The sequence below is a fragment of the Lepisosteus platostomus genome, chromosome 8, assembly GCF_059453375.1.
Source record: "Lepisosteus platostomus isolate fLepPlt1 chromosome 8, fLepPlt1.hap1, whole genome shotgun sequence".
Taxonomy (NCBI): Eukaryota; Metazoa; Chordata; class Actinopteri; order Semionotiformes; family Lepisosteidae; genus Lepisosteus; species Lepisosteus platostomus.
Window position 1 is genome coordinate 31,365,040 of NC_142618.1, and position 19,217 is coordinate 31,384,256.

General features: G+C 41.2%; 1 protein-coding gene across 2 annotated transcripts; it reads left to right on the forward strand.

Annotated features, from left to right (window-relative positions):
• The first annotated feature begins 2,367 nt into the window (after positions 1-2,367).
• Positions 2,368-17,887, forward strand: LOC148657197 (ATP-binding cassette sub-family F member 2). Of its 2 annotated transcripts, none has more exons than XM_088643128.1 (15): positions 2,368-2,509; positions 4,862-5,056; positions 5,955-6,167; positions 7,157-7,339; positions 8,755-8,926; positions 9,915-10,010; positions 10,877-10,979; positions 11,366-11,461; positions 12,034-12,153; positions 12,631-12,720; positions 13,221-13,331; positions 13,754-13,816; positions 14,071-14,199; positions 16,668-16,871; positions 17,379-17,887. In XM_088643128.1, exons 2-15 carry the CDS (start codon positions 4,903-4,905, stop codon positions 17,493-17,495), a joined length of 1,851 nt encoding a protein of 616 aa, XP_088499254.1. In that variant the 5' UTR covers positions 2,368-2,509; positions 4,862-4,902; the 3' UTR covers positions 17,496-17,887. The 2 variants fall into 2 exon arrangements, with proteins under 2 accessions (XP_088499254.1, XP_088499255.1); XM_088643129.1 differs by lacking the exon at positions 2,368-2,509 and adding an exon at positions 2,706-2,858.
• The last annotated feature ends 1,330 nt before the right edge of the window (positions 17,888-19,217 follow it).

Genomic DNA, 19,217 nt, shown 5'->3' on the forward strand with positions numbered 1-19,217 from the left:
ATTAAAATCCAGAGTTTTGAAAGAGCATACACTTATTACATAACCATAGCGCAAATGTCACGATTGGCATCCCGCCCCTAGAGGGCGCTCAGCTGCCCTCTCCACATCCTAAAGTACCTAATTAGCTGGAATTCAAGCTGACACCTTTAGCCTATCTGGGTGTGCATGATTCTCACATTGTTTTGGTTACCTGTCTATTAAGCCTAGTGCTCCCTATGCTTTGGGCTCAGCATTGTCAGATGCATGCCTGGGGGGGGGGCAAGGCCTACTCCTAGGAGTCCCCAGCCCCCTGATGTGAAGGATGGATCTCCTGGTTCCTTAGATTTTGGACTCTATCCTGGTTGTGCTTGTGGATCTGGTATGGACTGAGTATTCCTTTGAATCATTATTCACAGACTGTCACCTGTACACTGTGTCTGCACGAATAAACCCTTATGTCTGATTCAAGCCTTGATATCTGATTCAAGCCTGTTTCTGCCTAGGTTTGGTACTCCCGCCACACATAGGGTTCTACCTCCGATCACTCCATGATCTGAATTGTGACAGTAACATTCCAATTCTCCAGCGAATTTCCAAGAGCAGCAGATCAACAGTGTGGGTTTTTGGGCAAAACAGTTCCGTCTATGGTAATGTAGGGAGTCCCAGTCCCTGGGGCATAGGGCAGTCATGGATGTTAGCTCACTGAGGGGACTGTGACCCCTAAACCTAAAGAAATTAAAATATTACTGTTCAAAGATGGCTTTGATCTCTTCCAGGCATTGTGGTGCTATCATCTGGCCATGGCTCTGATGTAACACATCGACTGTAGTGTGCATGATCGACTTTCACTGCACTTCATGGTTTGTGAAGACACAAAAACTTCTGCTTAATAAATTAATTTTGGTCACTGGCCTGCCTTCACCTATGATTATCACTAAAGTGAAGTATGTTATATATGCAAGGAAACATATGCCATGTCACTGACGCAACACTATGATAAAAACATTATGGGCAATCTATCTGTATATCTGTCCTCTCCCCTAGTCAAACTCAAGCACACATTTGTGGATTCAATTATGCTGGGTACTCCTTCACCGTATCCTAAATCTCTGTCAATAAATAACTGGAGCTAAAGTAAAGTCCAGTCCCCAGAGTTGTTAGGTTTCTTAGGTGACATTCAACATCTTTGCTGTCTGGTCCTCAAAAAATCTAAAAAGATTAAATTAGTTTAAATCTTAGCATATCTTCAAATATACTTTGTACATTTCAATCAGAAAAAAAATACCGCTGCTATAGGTAATGGTTTTAAGGTTCGTTGGAAAGTTGGTGTTTTTTTCACGTGTCTTCAGAAGTTTGTACTGCTCTCGGCTTGGTCAGGTGTCTTTTCTGGAAGGTTTAATTTGTTCAACTCGAGGAACTACCTGGCAGAACCAAAAAAACAACAAAAGTTTGACCAATTAACCACATAAAATTATTATCAGAATTGTTCATCAAATCTTAAACTATGTTGCTATTTATCAACTAATCATCTAATGTATCAACTCTATGCATCTTAAACAGTTTTGTTAACAGAAAGGAAGGAAATTCTGAAGAAAAAAACTAAAGAATCTTTTATAATTTCTTTGTTTTGTACAATATGCTTATATAATACAAGAACAGCACTCTTGGTATTTATCTGAAATTATTAACTTTAGTGTATAGTTATTTTAAAAAGGAATATTACCTTACAAGAACTAGTGGAATTTAAAGTAACTGATGTTCTTGATGTGGCTTTCTATTTGAAGATATTTAAATGAACAAATATTATACTCACAACGTCTCTATATCCCTTTTCTCTGCTATTTCACTTTTCCTTGGGACTATGCAAGAGCAGTACAGGTTCCGTCTGGTCTTCTAAATAAACATTGCTTCAGGGTACAATCACAGAAGACTTCTGAAGCTGAGCTCTTAGGTTTCCATACAAGAAGCAGTTATTCTTGGACCAGTCTGCACTGCAGGGAGAGAAATTTAAACACTACCGCATTTGTAAAAAATCAGTATTACACACAGTACGCTACCGATTCCTTTCCTGTTCCTGCAAATGGGATATGTTTAGTCAGTGTAATCTCAAAGTGAGCATAATTAAGAGTTAACAAATAATTTGATTGTGAAATTACCATTTGTGTCAGCATGATTACATCAGCGTAATCATAAAAGAACAATAATTACCTCTACTGAGGACATATTTAACTGCGACACACAACGCATGAATGCTAACCACTCAAAGCACGCTCCCCTAGAGAACCTAGTTAGCTCAATTTGCGCAACACTCAAAACTAACAGTACCACCGATGTGGTTTATGGGAATTGTAGTGAATGTATCCACTTTATCACGCTAGTTTGCCTTCGAGTAAAACTACAACTCCCAGCGTTCCCTGATCAGGGCGGCGCTTGGCTCCTAACCGCCCTTGTCCAAATAAGGTCCAGTGCCTGATTCGGCAGTGAGCCGGTGTTGTGGGGGCGCGCAGCACCGCTGGTGATCGGAGAGAAGGTAAGGAATGAAATGCGTTGCTTTTAAAAAGAGGGGTTTTGGGGGGGGGCAGGTAAGAATAAGGTTTAAGGCCCGATGGGCAGATGTTGGCTCGGTTGTGAGTGGAGAGCGGAGTTCGGTCGGTGGAAGTTGATGGTTTCGGTACTTATCCTGCGCGGATGACTAATCGGCGTCGCTCTGCTTGAGCACGATGCGGCGCTTGGACACGAGTTTGGCGATCACGGATAAACCGGGTTCCGGTGGATAAAAAACGCGAGTTCGGTGATAACGGCTAATCCCGATCATGTGGATAGAAAACAGATCGGTGTCTTTACATCTGGCACCTTGGCGCGTTGTTCGTCACGGCGAGGTAGGTTCGTGGCTTGAGATATGATCCAGGGTTTAGTAACGAGGGCATCTTACTCTTGGGCCTAGTTTTCCGGATAACCGGCTTTTTGCGTGCTGGGTTTAAAGCGGGGATTCATGCTTTGCCACGACTCTCTTTAGTCGCAGATTTGTATTATGACAACGGCGGGTTTTAAACGAGAATTTAAAAAGACATCTCTACCGACAGATAAACGCTACGCCAGCTTGAGGCCCAGGGAGCAGAAACGGTGATTTTTTTTTTTACGGCGCCTTGGGGGGGAAAAGTGCAAGGGGGAGCCGCTCTCCGGTTTTGCAGGCGGCACGGATCTCGTCTCGGCTCGTGTTTCCCTCGGGCCTTTTTCTCTTGCCCTTTCCATTATCTTTGTTTTTTCAAATAAACGATCAGATGCCGGTTGTGTGTGGTTGCAGTACTGGAGAGAGAGGAGTAACACGGGGTAGGGGTTATCTCCCGGCGGCTCAGACAAGAGGGACCCCGGCAGGAGTGCGGGGACCGGCCTTCCTGTGTGATGCCAGGGCAGACGAGAGACTACCTGGCGGCTCGTTAGTATAGCCAGTTTAATTGACTTTGTACCGTTGGGGATGTTGAGTTCCTCTCTTTTTCTTTTCGACGTTGATGTATTTGAGTCAGTGGAATATCTCGCGTCCAAGTCTTTGAGAAATGGGTAGGGGGGGTGGCGAGCACGTGTTTGTGCCTTTGTCTGATGTCGTCATCATCAGGTTTTTTCACAGGCTCTCTGACGGCGAGGCCTGTGCTCACTTGTGAACACGGAGCCTTGGATACGAGCAAATACGTATAATTGTGTTAGGTGTGTCTAAGATGCAGACTGGTACACATCAAGCTTCCCAAGTACAGTTCTCATGTTGCATATCAGTTCAAACATCCTGGTGAAGTGGTACAGCGTATCCACACATGAGCCCCAAGCCTTTCTGGCTTCTGTTCAGTGTCGTCTCTTTTGCGAACAGTCTGTTCAGTTTTCTGCATGTATAACATGTTGAAGTATTTTTATTGGCACCTCAGGTTTTCCCCAATAGGTAGGAGTTTTGGCCCATGAAGCTCACTTTGGTTCAGTTTCCCTGTCGTTCCATAGATGTATTAGGAACAAACTTTGCTAGCATAAACACAATATAGAATAGGCAGTCATACCTAATTAGTCTCCAAGGAAACAAGACAAAATACGCAGCTCCATATGTAAGTGCAACATGCAGGCTCCACACGGTTAGGCACTCCAGTTGATAATAGCACCCTGGAGCTTTGAAGTAATAGTGCTACACACAGTTCCCTAACTGTATTTTATGTTGTACATGTAAATCTAATGTCTAGTCTTGGATATGACAAGATTTCGCATTGTCCCTTAATGTTGTTCTAGGATCAGTTGAGAGAAATAACAAGATCACTTGAAACTTGAGGATTCCTTTTTATTATCAAAAATGGCCTTGCAATGAAAAAGCAAGTGTTGTCGGTCCCGTGTGGCTTATTTTAAAGTATTCATTTATATCATACATCTATTTATTGTATCAAGTTCCCCCATGACTCATGACCTCATGATCAGTCAAGTATTTAAAATCTTCTAAGGCACAGATAGTCAACCTGGTTTTTTTCTTTAAAACAAACAGTGCAGCACAAATGGAAACTATGGAAGTGGATTTAAAACTGAGAAAATGAGGCGCATCTTTACCCAAAGGCTTGTGGGGGTACGGAACAAACTATGTATTCAAATAGTTGAAGTTGACACTATGGGTTCCTTTAAGAAATGTCTGTATGAGATCCTTGGCTCAATTACCTACTGTCAGAAGTGCAAGATGATGGATATATTACTCTTGGGTTAAATTCTGCTTTGATGGGTGAATATGATGTTGAGTGCGGGAGAACAGGTATTTACCCCCGTCCCCTGTAGTATTCCGTGTACTGACCAGGGACTGCTCCCGATGCACACACCAAATCCCACCAACAAACTTAGGTTCTCGTTCTGTCCTCCCCCACCGTAGGCTGCTTTCTTCCCAGTGGATTGTCCCCGAGGCCTGCAAGCATGCCGTCCGATCTGGCCAAGAAGAAGGCAGCCAAGAAGAAGGAGGCAGCCAAGGCTCGGCAGCGTTCCAAGAAGGTGAACGAGGCAAACGGGGAGGAGAGCGAGGAGAGGCTGGAGAGCCCAGAGAGCCAGGAGAACGGGGTGGAAGACAATGGTGAGAAGCAGTGGGTGATGGTGCGCCTGTGATGTGTGCAGCTCTCTCCTCGCGCCTGCGGGGGTTTCGAACCCGGACACTCGCAGGCTGCGGGGACTCCCAGCGCCACTCCCAACATGGCAGATAACTCCGCCATGCATGAAGACCAGCTCCTCTGGCACGGCAGAGTTCTGCACTGTGTAAATTGAGGATGCGAGGTGATGTCCCTGCTGTAACCTGCTCAGTGCTCTGAGCCCTGGTGCCCATTCACAGCTTCCAGTTCCTGTACATGCAGTGTTATTTACACAGGCTCTTACAGTTTTGGTCATAGAGCCATGACTGTTTTAGGAAATAGTCACAGCAGTGCAGTGTGCACCAGAGGCAAAGTCCACAGTCATGTGGAAATGCTATTTTAGTATAAGGCCTACAATGGAGGATTTGGTCTTACTGATTCTGTTTTTTTCCCTTGTTTATTGTAATAACTCATTCACTGCCAAACTACATTATCTTTTTTTTGTATGACTGAAATCTTACACATGGCTTTAAGGCTTCTATTGATCCTGGTTATCTAATCATTTTTACTGGTGAATAAAACATGAAGTGAAGAGATGTTGTAAAATCCTGGGTTTTGGTTTAATACTTGAGGCATTCATATGAAGCAAAACTGAGCTTTCACTGGCTTATTATCAAACTTTATTGGGAACCAAAGAAAAGACTAGAAGAAGAATAACTGACATAGCGCAAGCTTGTGTTCTCCCCTCGACCATCCACAACGCACTTTCCCCTGGGTAGGAGACCAAATGAAACTTCTCACACTTAAGAAATTATCGCAGTCCAAATAAGAACATGAAATACAAAGTACTGAATATGTTCATGCATTAAATGTCTCACAGTGGGTTTTTTTCCCCCTTTGCTATAGAAGTGGCACAGCTGACCAAGGAAATTGACGAGTTTGAGCTGAAGAAGACTGCGGCTCGAGCCGTGACCGGTGTGCTGGCTTCCCACCCCAACAGCACGGATGTGCATATCATCAACCTGTCCCTGACCTTCCACGGGCAGGAGCTGCTGAGCGACACCAGCCTCGAGTTGAACTCCGGCAGGCGTTACGGCCTCATCGGGCTTAACGGCACAGGTAGAGGGAGGGGTTGGGTTCTGGGATGTGTGGGTTTTAGACGAGTTTATGCCGAGGCAATGCGGTACTGATCTGTTTATAACGTGCATTTTTTGAGTTATGGGTAGTCAGTGCTGCTGTTTGGTTTTCAAAACTGGAGAACTGAGCTCAGAGCGTTCATAATTCTCCATAATTTCGCTTAAATCTCTGGTTGCAGTTGAGCAAATTGTAATTTAGGTATACATAATTTGCTCTAGCTTTGTATGTTTAACTTGGATTTACGAGCAGTGTTTTACTGTAGGCTACAGTCTCCATATAAAAGACAGGTTATATCTCTCCTTCTGATATATAATCTGGACTTTTCTGGAAAATAGCGGTTGACGGTTTTCAAATTTTTTTCCATGGAAACAAAAAGGGCTGTATTCCTTAGACCTCATTTATGGCTCCAAAGATGCCAAAATGAAAAATTTCAACCAAGACTGTTATAAAAACATAGTTGACATTTAGTTGCATAAAAAACTACTTAATGATGCTGGATGTGATCATTGAATCAAACTACCAGCTATCAGAGGGGCCCAACAGCCTCTTGTTTGTAACCTTTTTAGTGGGTCTGTTTCCTAAGAACATTAGGAAGTGGGGAGACATTGGGGCAGAAACCCTTTTATACAGTTATTTATACAAGTCTAATGGGCTAAGAGATCTCCTATCTCAGTCTACTCAGTCTGCTTGTTTCTTCAGGCCCATACATCATTATGCATTTCTCAGTGTATGTTTCTCCTTGGTTGTTGATAATTTGCATAAATGTGAGACAGTTATGTAAAATGTGTGAGAAAGGAGAGTTTACCATTATAATGATGAAAGATAGATTTGTCCACTGTACAGCTGTAATGTTGTAAACTTTGAATGAGCTCTTGCACTTTCAGATTTTGTGTAGCAGTGCACTGTACATACTACTTATCATTTATAATAAGCGAAGGGGGGTTTTGTTGAAAAATATCTTCCTTTGGCAGGGAAGTCTATGCTACTGTCTGCAATTGGCCATCGTGAAGTACCGATCCCTGAGCACATTGATATTTACCATCTCACTCGAGAGATGGCTCCCAGTGACAAGACAGCACTGCAGTGTGTGATGGAGGTAGATGAAGAGAGGATTGCTTTGGAGAAAGAAGCAGAGAGGCTAGCACACGAAGATGGTGAGTTCCAGACACGACACTTTCTCCATCACGCGTCATTCTCACTCTTGGAAGTTCATGTTTCAGGAATTCTTAAGATTAAGTGTCTAGTTTGCCAATCCACTGTCTTTCAGTTAGTAGGTGTTAATTGGTTTGCTGGGCAGGTTAGACTTGGACTCTAAACGACAATGTTCATGTGGTTAAATTGTAACATTCTATTTAGGTAAAGGAAAAAAACCTTTTGTATACCTTTGTGGGTCCTGTACTTGAAAGTCAAATGTAGTTTCAGGTGTACCTTTTCCCTTAGGGGTATCCTTCTAGGGTCGGTTATAGTTATTGGTTAGTTTTGCAAAATGCAGTTTTGAAAAGTTTCATACCTTGTTTTTTTTCCTTGGTTTTGGGATTAAAATCTAGGATTGTATAAGTGACATGTCAAGGACCTTGTGATTGAATTATGGGATTTGTTTTCACATAATGGAAAATCCCTTGTATTGTCTCAGAACAAAGTTTATGCAGAACATGCCAGTGATGGTTTATACAAGATGTACAAGCGATCAGTGTCCCATCAGTCAAGTTGGTATTTCCAAAGCCTGTGAAAGCTTATTGAGAGCTTTAAAGCCCCAGATCTATGGGATGGTGTTACTCCCAGTATTTTTTTTTACCCTTTACCATATGTTATTTTAGGAAATTCATGCTTGTCTTATCTGAAGCATTCTTCCATCTAATTAGAGGGACCTCAGCTTATTTTGAATCTCGCACATAGAAATGTAAAACTCATAAGTGCTTGATTAAAATATGTACTATGTGGACATCTTTATACAGTGCCCTGAAAATGTATTCACAACTGCAGTGATGTGTACAGTTTTTAACTTATTGCCCACAAGCAGAAGCCATTCTACTAAGGTTACTTTGACATGTTTTGTGCTCCTGAACTAAATTTAAGGTAATTTTTTTTTACCTTAAGCTTCACCCTTGAAAGTGTTCGGTTTAAACATTAATTTGTAATATTTGCTTAAAAAACTGGAGATCTATGATATCGGTTACCCCTTTGGAGTTCACAAGATTCTGATCGATTTTGTCAGCCCTATACGATGGATGTTCAATGGGAGTTGCAGGATCAGGACTCTCCTGGGAAGCCTTGCAAGATATTTCTGTAATTTGATTTGATGATTTTCATCCATGCTGAAAAGAGAAAGTTTGGGCTGTGGAGCCTTCTTCAGGTATCGCAGCCAAAACATTGTTTCTTTTCTTCTCTTTTTAGCATGGAATGAATCTTTACTTGATCCTTTGCGTTTCTGTCAGTCGTTTTTGGCTGTGCCCCAGCGGACAGCTGATGGTGGCTTGCCGGATCGGACCCGGTTTTAATTCCTGGGCGGGTGTTGGTTAGCACTTCGGTGTGCAGGATTAGCTCACGGGTCTGTTCTTTCTTCCTCCAGCGGAGTGTGAGAAGCTGATGGAGCTGTACGAGAGGTTAGAAGAGCTGGACGCTGACAAGGCAGAGGTGAGGGCCTCCCGTATCCTCCACGGCCTGGGCTTTACCCCCGCCATGCAGAGGAAGAAGCTGAAGGACTTCAGCGGGGGGTGGCGGATGCGCGTCGCTCTGGCCAGGTAAGGGAAGGTGGGCTTTGCTCAGGTTTTTGTGTATAAATTGCAAAAACATTCATTATTGCAGTTTTTATGAGCACTAAAAATGTGCCAGCAGCTATGTCACCCCGCATCTCACAACTGGCAGCCCAGTGAAGCTCAGCAGGTGTGAGCCTGGTCAGTACCTGGATGGGAAACCTCCTGGGAAAAACTAAGGTTGCTGCTGGATGAGGCATTAGTGGTGCCAGCAGGGGGTGCCCACCCTGTAGTCTGTGTGGGTTCTAATGCCCCAATGTAGTGATGGGGGCACTATACTGTAAAAAAAAAAAAAGGCACCATCCTTCGGATGAGACCTAAAGCTGAAGTCCTGACTCTCTGTGGTCAGGGTGTTTTTTGAAAAGAGTAGAGTCCTGATGTCCTGACCAAATTTCCTATTGGCCTTTATAATCCCCATCTATGAATTGGCTTCATCACTCTGTTCTCCTCCACACCAATAGCTGATGTGTGGTGAGAGTAGTGGTGCGCAATAGCTGCTGTCGCATCATCCAGGTGGGGGCTCCACATTGGTGAAGGAGAGAAGTCCCCATTACCTGTAGAGGATTTCGAGTGTTCAGAAAAGCATTATATAAATGTAAGGATATTATTCATATAAAAATCTGCACCCAGATAATTTCTGCAGTGCTGTGTAGAATACTAGAGCTATGTGAATGTCGTACAGATCTGCTGTGGGATGATGTTAACAAAAGGCCGAATGACAGTGCTGCTGCCCAGCAGTATGTTCACAGCGCAGCGGCACAATGACAAAAATGTACCGAAGCGTTCTATCTGATCCACTGGCAGAGTCTGTACAGATGCGTAGATTTAATGTGAATTTTTTTCTGTACTGACGGCTCTAAACGTCACATGGCTCCACTGCCTCATTCTTTCATTTTGCCGGACCTTTTCGGCGTGCATCCTGACAGGCCTCAGAACAGTGAGATTTTAAACTAAGCTGCTGCTTCTTCTTTCCCAGAGCTCTATTTATAAAACCGTTCATGTTGTTGCTGGATGAGCCCACAAACCATCTGGACCTGGATGCTTGTGTGTGGCTGGAGGAGGAGCTGAGATCGTAAGTGCCTATGTTCATTTTTTAATAGGGGGGTTGTACTGCACTTTTTCCTTACAAGGTCTTTAAATACAGTTTGGGGACTCTGTTTGGCCGAGTTTGTCCCTGTTGTACTAAAATGAGATGGTTTAGGTTACAACAACTGTTACCATGCTGTAGCCTGAGCAAGATTGAAACTGGTCAGTAGTATTAAGATGGGAGACCATTAAGCAAAGTCAGACTGCTGCTTTGAATATATGTGGACCACTAGATGGCACTATTCTTCTCTGGTCCAGACTTTTTAAATCTGCCCCGTTACTGTAACGGGAGACACGACTGAAGGTGCTATCCCTCAGTTGAGACACTAGACCAGGATCCTGATGTCTCTTGTATGTGAGGTTGGGTATTAAGAGTAGTGTCCTGGTTTACTTCTACTCTATTCTTAACCATAGTTCTGTCAACTGCTACATAACCATTCAGCTATGTATTAGTTCACTCCCCGACATGTAGTGAAGGTACTGCATAGGAGTTCTATGTATAATAAATTCCTTCTGCATGTTATTCGGATGGGTGCCGCACATCACTGGGGATCTCCCCCGTATCCTGTACTTAAAGGTCTTTGGAATACAATGCTATAAGTGGAGAACATTCAACATCTTTTGGGGGGGGGGGGATTCATTAAGATTTAACACGTAATCAAACCTCTGAGTGGAATTCTCCCTTCTGTAACCCAATCTTAATTTTCAGTTTGAAATTGCTTTCTTCAATATTTAAAAATTCTGCAGTTGGTATCATACTTTTTTAATGTTTTCCACGTCAGAATATACACCTACTTAAAATACATGGAAGTAAAGTTATAATTTCATATTGTTAACTTTGTTTCCCTACAGGTTTAAACGAATTCTAGTGCTGATTTCCCACTCACAGGACTTTCTTAATGGGGTGTGCACAAACATTATTCATCTGCATCAAAGAAAACTCAAATACTACACGGTAGGCCTTTAGTTTGTCTATGGAAATTCCTAAAAGACCTCATGAAGTATACATGTTATTTTATTGAAGCTTAAGTGTGCAAGACCTAACAGTTGGTTTTAACTAGAAATAGTACATTGTAACTTGTTTGACTGTCAACAATATAACTGACAAAATATTTCCTTATTTTATTTAAATATTTGACCCTAGTCCTTTATTCCCATTTTATATTTGTTTTAATATATAAGCGGAATATTCCGTCTAAAATGTTTAGTTTTTTGGAATTGATGCTTTTGTTTAAGAATCAAACAAATGTCGGGTTAATTCTTAATTTGGTACTAGACTCTTTGATGCCCCAAGCAGGTTTGTGTAACTAGACTATTAATAACCATCTGTTTTTATTTTAGGGTAACTACGATCAGTATGTGAAGACCAGGCTGGAACTGGAAGAGAATCAGATGAAACGTTATAACTGGGAGCAAGACCAGATCGCACACATGAAGGTAAACACTACTACAAATATCCACAAGATGGCACTTTCCCAGTGACCTGCTGTTGGGAGTGTGTGATTAATGAGACTGCCTGGGACTTGCACCAGAGATCTCTGTTCACAGTCAGAATAGGGTAACACTTTAGTTTGAGCAGCCCCAGCCATGTTTACAGCTTTACACCATGTACATGTTGCACAATGAGTAATTTTGTTTGACAGTTGACTAATATTAAAATGACCAGAGTCATTAGGTCCCCACCTTAGGTTTTGACCAGTGCAGAAATGAAACATGCTCATGTAAAGCTTAAACTCTCTTTGCAGCTGCATCTATTTTATTGCAGTACCTTAAAATCTATGCATTTGTCACTGCATAATCGGTTAGAACTAAGTGAATTTGAAATGTGAGATTTGGAAAAGGGTCTGGTCTTTGGGTCAGTCTTTATTGCAAGATTTAAAGGCTTTGGTCGTTTTTCTGGGTTGTAGTCTTTGAACAGTCTTGCCTACAACTTTTTTTTTGCTTCATATTGTCCAGCTTTGGCCAGCACATCTTCATGATCTTAAGTGAGTCTTCTGTGCCCTTTGCAGAACTACATTGCACGGTTTGGTCATGGCTCTGCCAAGCTGGCTAGACAGGCCCAGAGTAAAGAGAAGACCCTGCAGAAGATGGTGGCGTCAGGACTGACGGAACGTGTCGTAAATGACAAGGTATTTCAGCAATGTATCTACAGACTTCAACACAATGAAAAGCTGGGGAATCCTGTGAGTTTATATTGAGAGATTTCAGTTATTTTAGGTTGAGTTTTTTTTCTTAACACTTGGTATAATACCCAACCCAGACATCTTTGGAAAGTGACTGTTTTAAACTTCATTTACATAAAAGTAAATATCCCATTGTTTCAAAGGATGAACCCCCTCCTCCTATGTTACCTTATAGGCAGTGCATGACCAAGGACACAGCAGTGACATGATGTTAACAAAAGGCCGAATTATAGCACTGCTGCCCAGCAGTTTGTTCTCAGTGTAGCAGTGCAGTGACAAAAAAATCGACCGAAGCGTTTTATCTGATCCGCTGACCTGTGTCCCTTGAGTCCTTTTTAAAACCCCCCAGGAAGAGAAGACGGTTTTGCATTTTCTCCTGCTTGGTGTCCCATGTATTTTGTAATTGTTTTTTTTATTTTGTAGACCCTGTCATTTTATTTTCCTCCCTGTGGGAAGATTCCTCCTCCAGTTATTATGGTTCAGAACGTTAGCTTTAAATACTCGGATGATGGGGTAAGTTTTCCCTTTTTCTACGCAGCCTTACTTAAAAGGGCAATATTTGCAAAATGAGCCTGGAGCCTTTAAATAAAAAGACAATGATTATGTCTGTTTCCTGCAGTAACATGCTTGAGCTTTGTCCCTTGTATATAAATGAATCCCTGTAGCAGGGATGTCCAATCCAGGTCTCAGAAGGTCAGTGTTTGAAGGTTTTCTAGGTGTCTTCAAAGCATTGGTGCCTGAAGAGTTTTTGGGGTTTCACAGTGCAAGGCAGGAGAAATACCCCCTGCATTTAGGCATCATTAAAGCCTTAATTTTGGCTGCCTCTGCCAAAGAGGCATAACTGAATTATTTTGTCATTTATATGTAGTTCCTGAAGCTGAGCTCCAGTTAACCAGCTGCTTACTTGGCATCACCGTTTTGGCCTGGCACATCAGAACTTGAATGGTTTCTTCCAAATGTTAAATTTTGAAACTGATTTATTGTTAAAGCTGTTTCTACACTTATTGTTGCAGCCACATATCTACAAGAACCTTGAGTTTGGTATTGACTTGGACACACGGGTTGCTCTGGTAGGGCCTAATGGAGCTGGAAAGTCTACACTGCTGAAGCTGCTAACGGGAGAGGTAGGTTAAGGTATTTTAAGGCACTTCTGTAAGAAAACGACAAATATAAAAGTTTTAGAATACGTTTCTTAAAATGCGTTTTTGTATATGGTAATTGAGGTATTTTGTGTGGTTAACAAGCTCTTTTCCCATTTATGAAAAGTTGTTTTTCATAGAGAAAAATAAAACATTCTTTGTTTTTTCAAGGAATATAGCCTTGTTTCTTTAATTAATTTTAAATTTGGCTAATTTTGTTTTGCTTATTAGATGGTGTTGATAACACTGAACATTACTGTAGATGCTGAAAATTGGCCAGGAAGGCCAATAGGAAGGATCCTATACAGTATGTTAAGTGAAGATTTTTGTAGGGGAAAAGAAGTTAAGACGCGTTCAAATTGTATTGCAAATGAAGAAATGTTACAACTTTTTGATTCTTTTTGCAGCTTCTTCCAACTGATGGCATGATCAGGAAACATTCTCATGTTAAGATTGGAAGATATCACCAGGTATGTTTCCCACAGCTGGATATAAATACAAATGCTGATTAGATAAGAACCTTATTATATGGGACTTGACATTTATTCACAGGTTATGCAATTTTAAATGGATTTTCTTGTGTATATAGTTTTTGACTAAATTAAAGTCACTTTTAACCTTGATGTAACTTTTTCCTTGAAGAGTAAGTTGTTTTTATTTGTGGTGTGTTTAGTAGTTTCAGGACTTGCATGTAGATTGAGTGCTGCTTTCTGTGTGTTCATAGCATTTAACAGAGCAGCTGGATCTTGACCTGTCTCCTCTGGAGTACATGATGAAATGCTACCCAGAGATCAAAGAGAAAGAGGAGATGAGAAAAATCATTGGTCGATATGGACTGACTGGTAAACAGCAGGTAAGTCTAGCATTATTCACAGAAGTCTACAAAGGATATTGTACTGAGCATACAAAAACATGTACTGCAGTATAAAGGAGAACTAGTTGAGACATCGAATCTACATGTGCAGCTTTGTGAGATGGATCTGCTTCCACATTGGACAAAACCAGATATTGGGCCTATTAGTTTGTTACTTCACAGAATTGTAAGGTTGGAATTGTGAATTTGACTAGCACTGAATATTTTTTAGCAGTTTGATAATGTATCACAATGGTGGTTTAAAGCTTGTTCTAGCAAAGCACTGTTATGTGGAAAGTTTAAACCTTTCTGTTTCTGATGTAAGGCCCTGTAGATTTAACCAATGGTATTTTAAACACCTTTACGTGCAGTAACCTGCAATATACAATGTGAAATGTTTGAATATCACAAACCTCATTAAAATGGCGTATCAAAACCTCTTAATACTTGTTAGATTTAATAAAATCGCTAGCTAAACACTTCTGCATATACTTATTAGCTGTAGTATAATGATATACATATTCCTTGCCAGTTAGAAGGTGCATAGGCGCTGCCCAGTTTCAACACCTTTCTGGAGGAACATCATAAATGATGAAAATTATAGGTAGAATGTTCGGTTTTATAGTTTGAAGCAGTGAACAGACTTCAGTTTTAATTCTGAAAACAGTTGACCAAGTAATCATAAATGTGAACGTGTACGTCTTTGCAGAAGGACCCTTTTCATTCTGGGTCCTTGCTGTTACTGTATTCTGGCTACTTGTACTCCTTTTAGTTTTGGAAGGGGGAATAGGAAGCTCCAAGGGTTTTGGCAATTTTCACATTAAGCCAGGCTCAAGTAAAGTGGAATGTGCACTCCATGCCCTTGCAAGCATTTGCATTCTGATTTACTTTTTTATTCCTGTGGTTTGCTTTGCCTACAATTTCACTCCACTACCGCACTATAGCTGCCTCTCTTCACAGCAGGCAGTTCATCTCCTCAGATCCGGTCCTTAACTTTTGACTCGGATTCCACTTCTACACTACAAACCAGTAGTAGAACCTTTGCATCCCTTTCCCAGTTCTAAAGTATCCCTCTGCCTCCTGGGATTTTTCTATTAAAGCTATTTTACCAGTTGCATAAGTAAAACTTCACTTCCATTGCTAATTCAGTTTCTCTTCAAATTTATTTCTTTTCCAATACTTTCTAACAGCTTCTAACTGGCTACTGGTTTGCAATGTGTTGAAACAGGTGGGAGTGACCATCGTATAGTGGCAGTGATGTTAATACTACCTGGTCATTTTAATCTGTAATGCGGAATATTAAATGCTACATCCCTTAGTATCTTGTAGCGTTAATTCATAGTAGTTTTGAACCGTGTCCTGCTATATACGACCTGAAACTATTGGAGGTTTAATGAGCCTAAAAAGTGCTGAAATGAACTGGGTTTTTCTCATGTCAAAATTTTAATCTAGGAATATTATCTTTCTGAAAACAAACAAAAACAAATTGTGTGGGGTTATGCACTGAAAAACAACACTGAGCCTGGAGGTTTTTCTGTTCGAGGTTCAGAGTGGTACTTGAACAGCACTACAATCACATGTAAAATCTGTAAAAATGAATGACATTACACTATTTTATATGGTGCTGGAAGCATGAAAGGAGTATACTAGCTTAAACTGCAAAGCCTTTCACACCCCGCCCTGAAGCACGTTTCACTACATACTTGATGTACAAAGTAATTTCATATGACCTGATTGCCAGACAAACAATGTAGTTAATCTCCAACAATGAGAAACATTTTAAAGCAGAGCTTTGGAAATAAAATAAATTAAAGAAAAAGGGTCATGGGTACTCACTAGATAAGGCTCTGTTCCCTTTTTTTGCATGCACACTGGCTCCTTCAAGGACCTGCTCAATGTGTTACCTTGACTGCAATGGTTTCCGTTTCAACTTTTAATAAAATGTTGAATTTTCAGCTACAAATGCCCTTTCTTGTTAAAACAATATCAGAACATTTTTTTTATGTACAAAATAACAGGATGGTCACGAATGGGAAATTTTATTCCATCATGCTTATTTTAGGTCAGTTTGTCTACAGTCTTGCGGTGGGCAACCTTTAGAACTGGACAACGTAGAGAACCCAACCTAAGTTATAATGCTTTGGGAGGAGGGTGCAAATTGACACAAATGTCTGGGGAACATTTTGACAGATAGCCCTGAAAGTGAAAACAGAGCCCTGCTACTGTAAGACAGTGTAGTACTAGTAACCATGCCAGCCCCCCTTTTTTAGTATTACTGATGTCTATCGATTTGAGTAACATACTGCATAGCAAAAGATCTTTTTATACAGATGACAAACTGGAAATTCAAGTGTTTAAACTAGTCGATTCGGTTTCTAACCCAAGACTCCACCAAGATGCCATGCTAGTTTATCACCTCCTGCCTGCATGACCTGATTTTTTGTTTTCCCTCCTTCCTTTGTCACCAGGTGAGCCCCATCAGAAATCTCTCTGATGGTCAGAAGTGTCGGGTTTGCTTTGCCTGGCTGGCCTGGCAAAACCCTCACATGCTCTTCCTTGACGAGCCTACCAATCACCTCGACATTGAGACAATTGACGCGCTGGCGGAGGCCATCAACGAATACGAAGGAGGAATGATGCTGGTTAGCCACGACTTCAGGCTGATACAGCAGGTGAGCAGCACGACTGAACTCTCCCTGCACTGCAGGACCATCCACACCTACAGAAAGAGCTGATGTTCGTGTTTTACAGAGCAGCCAGTAATTTGGGTTCGGTGCAAAGAGCTGAAAGTCATTCGCAGATTAAATGCTACATTATTAAAAGAGGCACTACTTTCATCTATGCCTCTTGTCTTTATGTGGGCTTTTTATTTTTAGTTGCTGCGAATTGTATTGGTGTTGTTTCTTTATTAAATATACTAATTGCTATTTCAAAGTGTCATGACTGAAAGGATTAAAGCAACAAATTAAAAACGGCAGAAGGGTCAATACAGTTTTGCAAGGTATTGTAAGTTGAGCTACCGGATATGAAAATCATTCTATTATGGACCTGCAGATATTCCCATATTCTCTCAACACTAGTGTTTGGAATCCTGTTACACTGCATTTAAACTTGGAATAACAACCATGAATCATTAACCAAATTTGTATGAAATTAAAATGGTTTCTGTTCTCCACTAGGTGGCTCAGGAAATCTGGGTTTGTGAGAAGCAGACGATTACAAAATGGAACAGGGACATCTTGGCGTACAAGGAGCATTTGAAATCCAAAATAGACAAACAGACACATGACATCTAAGCACTTCCCAGAGGTGATCTTCTGGATTAATTGTGGATCCCATCTTTACCATGGCCATGTTTAAAAGCATGTTGACAGCACAAAGGCTCCCTCATTCTTCCTCCCAGTTCGTGCTGCTTTGAAAGTCCCTGGTAGCTTGAAAGGTCAGCCGACCAGCAGTAGTTGAGGACTGCATCCAGTGTACAGTCACAGTAGACATTAACTTGGCTTCCCAAATAAATTGTTTCAAAGTGGTAACAGTATGTGCACTTGAGAATTCTATTTTTTATTTCATGTCCGTATCTGCAGCAATACAGATTGGACGTTGTAACCTCTATTGAGATTGGCATTTTATGTTCCCTTTTATTTGTCGTTTATTTAACTCATCTGCAATAAAGGATTGTCTGAAGAAATCGATGAAAGTATTTTTTTTGGGGTGTAGATGTGTATGAGTGAGTGATAGTGTGGAGTGAAATCTGTTCTCCTTTATGAAGAATGTATACTGATAGGGGAAAAAAGAAACGTGATATTTTCTGGAATGAGAATACTATAGTTATAGCTTATGTACTTTAACACAAAGTTGTTAATTTGTTTTAAGCCCTCTGACCAGCAATACAGTTTGTGCAGTGAGGCGTTGCAACTTGCCAATCACACGAAAGCTTGTTAGGTGCACTTTCACCCAACAAGGTCCAGGTGGAACGATGCCTGATCAGGTCACCTTTAAAAAGGCCTTAATTCAAAGCTTAGGTCACGGCAAGAAAAAGGCCACACTTACTCAGTTTTCTGTGCATTCCATAATGCCTCGAATGTCACCAGAAGCAAGGGAGAGGACTGTTGGCATGCTGCAGGCAGGCGTGTCGTGTGCCAGCATTGCTAGACACTGGAATAAGCTGCTCCACTGTGTCCCAACTGCAGAGAAGGCCCCCTGCTTGTCAGCAGTGGCATCGGGTCCTCTTCACGGATGATTTGCTCTTCAGCCTGTTCCACGCAGACTCCAGAGTGTGGAGGAGGAGGTTTTGTGTTTCTTTTTCCATTAGTATATATACCAAAGTAAAAGAAAATATATCCTCATCTGGAAGTTCTGAATACAAATTAAGTAGTCTCCTTAGCTTGTTTTGAAATTCAATTTGTTTTTTATAGTGCCTTTCACAACAAGGTTGCCCCAAGGCGCTTAAAGCAAGTGACCATACATGTTGTGAATACAGAAAAGACCAGAACACAAATGTAGTCTTTAAAGGGTTCTTCAGAATGCTGCAGAACAGTGCAGCAATTACAGCATCAATTTCCTGTGGCTTAACATTTAGATGTTATATTTTTATGGTGGTTTTAATGTCTTGCTGTAGAATATCTGCATAATCTGTTTAAAGATTGTGAATCATTAATGTACGAATGCTACAATAAATTCTGGAAGTTACATTTTCATTGCGTAAAATACTACAAAATGTAGGACTGCACAACCCTGAGGGAGCCTTGATTCCCATCGTCTAGTAGATAACTTCTGTTACTTTATTTTAGCAAAGTTTTTTTTTTACAGAGAGTGCTAAAATGATCAGATTGCACAGAATGGTGAAACACTTGTCTTAAACTTTAATTTTGTAAAAGTGGAGGTCTTCAGTTTTTTGTGCTTCTCTGTCCTGATAAATGTTCTGTGGTAGATAAAAGCTGAGCTGAAAGGTTTGTGGTGAAAACGGAATGGGGGTGGTAAAAGGCAGCAATACGGAGTAGTGGTCAGGCTTGTGGACT

Excerpts from the sequence above, each read along its gene's own strand:
- LOC148657197 (XM_088643128.1), top strand. The coding sequence starts at position 4,903 with ATGCCGTCCGATCTGGCCAAGAAGAAGGCAGCCAAGAAGAAGGAGGCA. Across the intron at positions 5,057-5,954 it reads GAACGGGGTGGAAGACAATG|AAGTGGCACAGCTGACCAAG; the intron begins GTGAGAAGCAGT and ends CCTTTGCTATAG. Across the intron at positions 13,332-13,753 it reads TGAAGCTGCTAACGGGAGAG|CTTCTTCCAACTGATGGCAT; the intron begins GTAGGTTAAGGT and ends TTCTTTTTGCAG.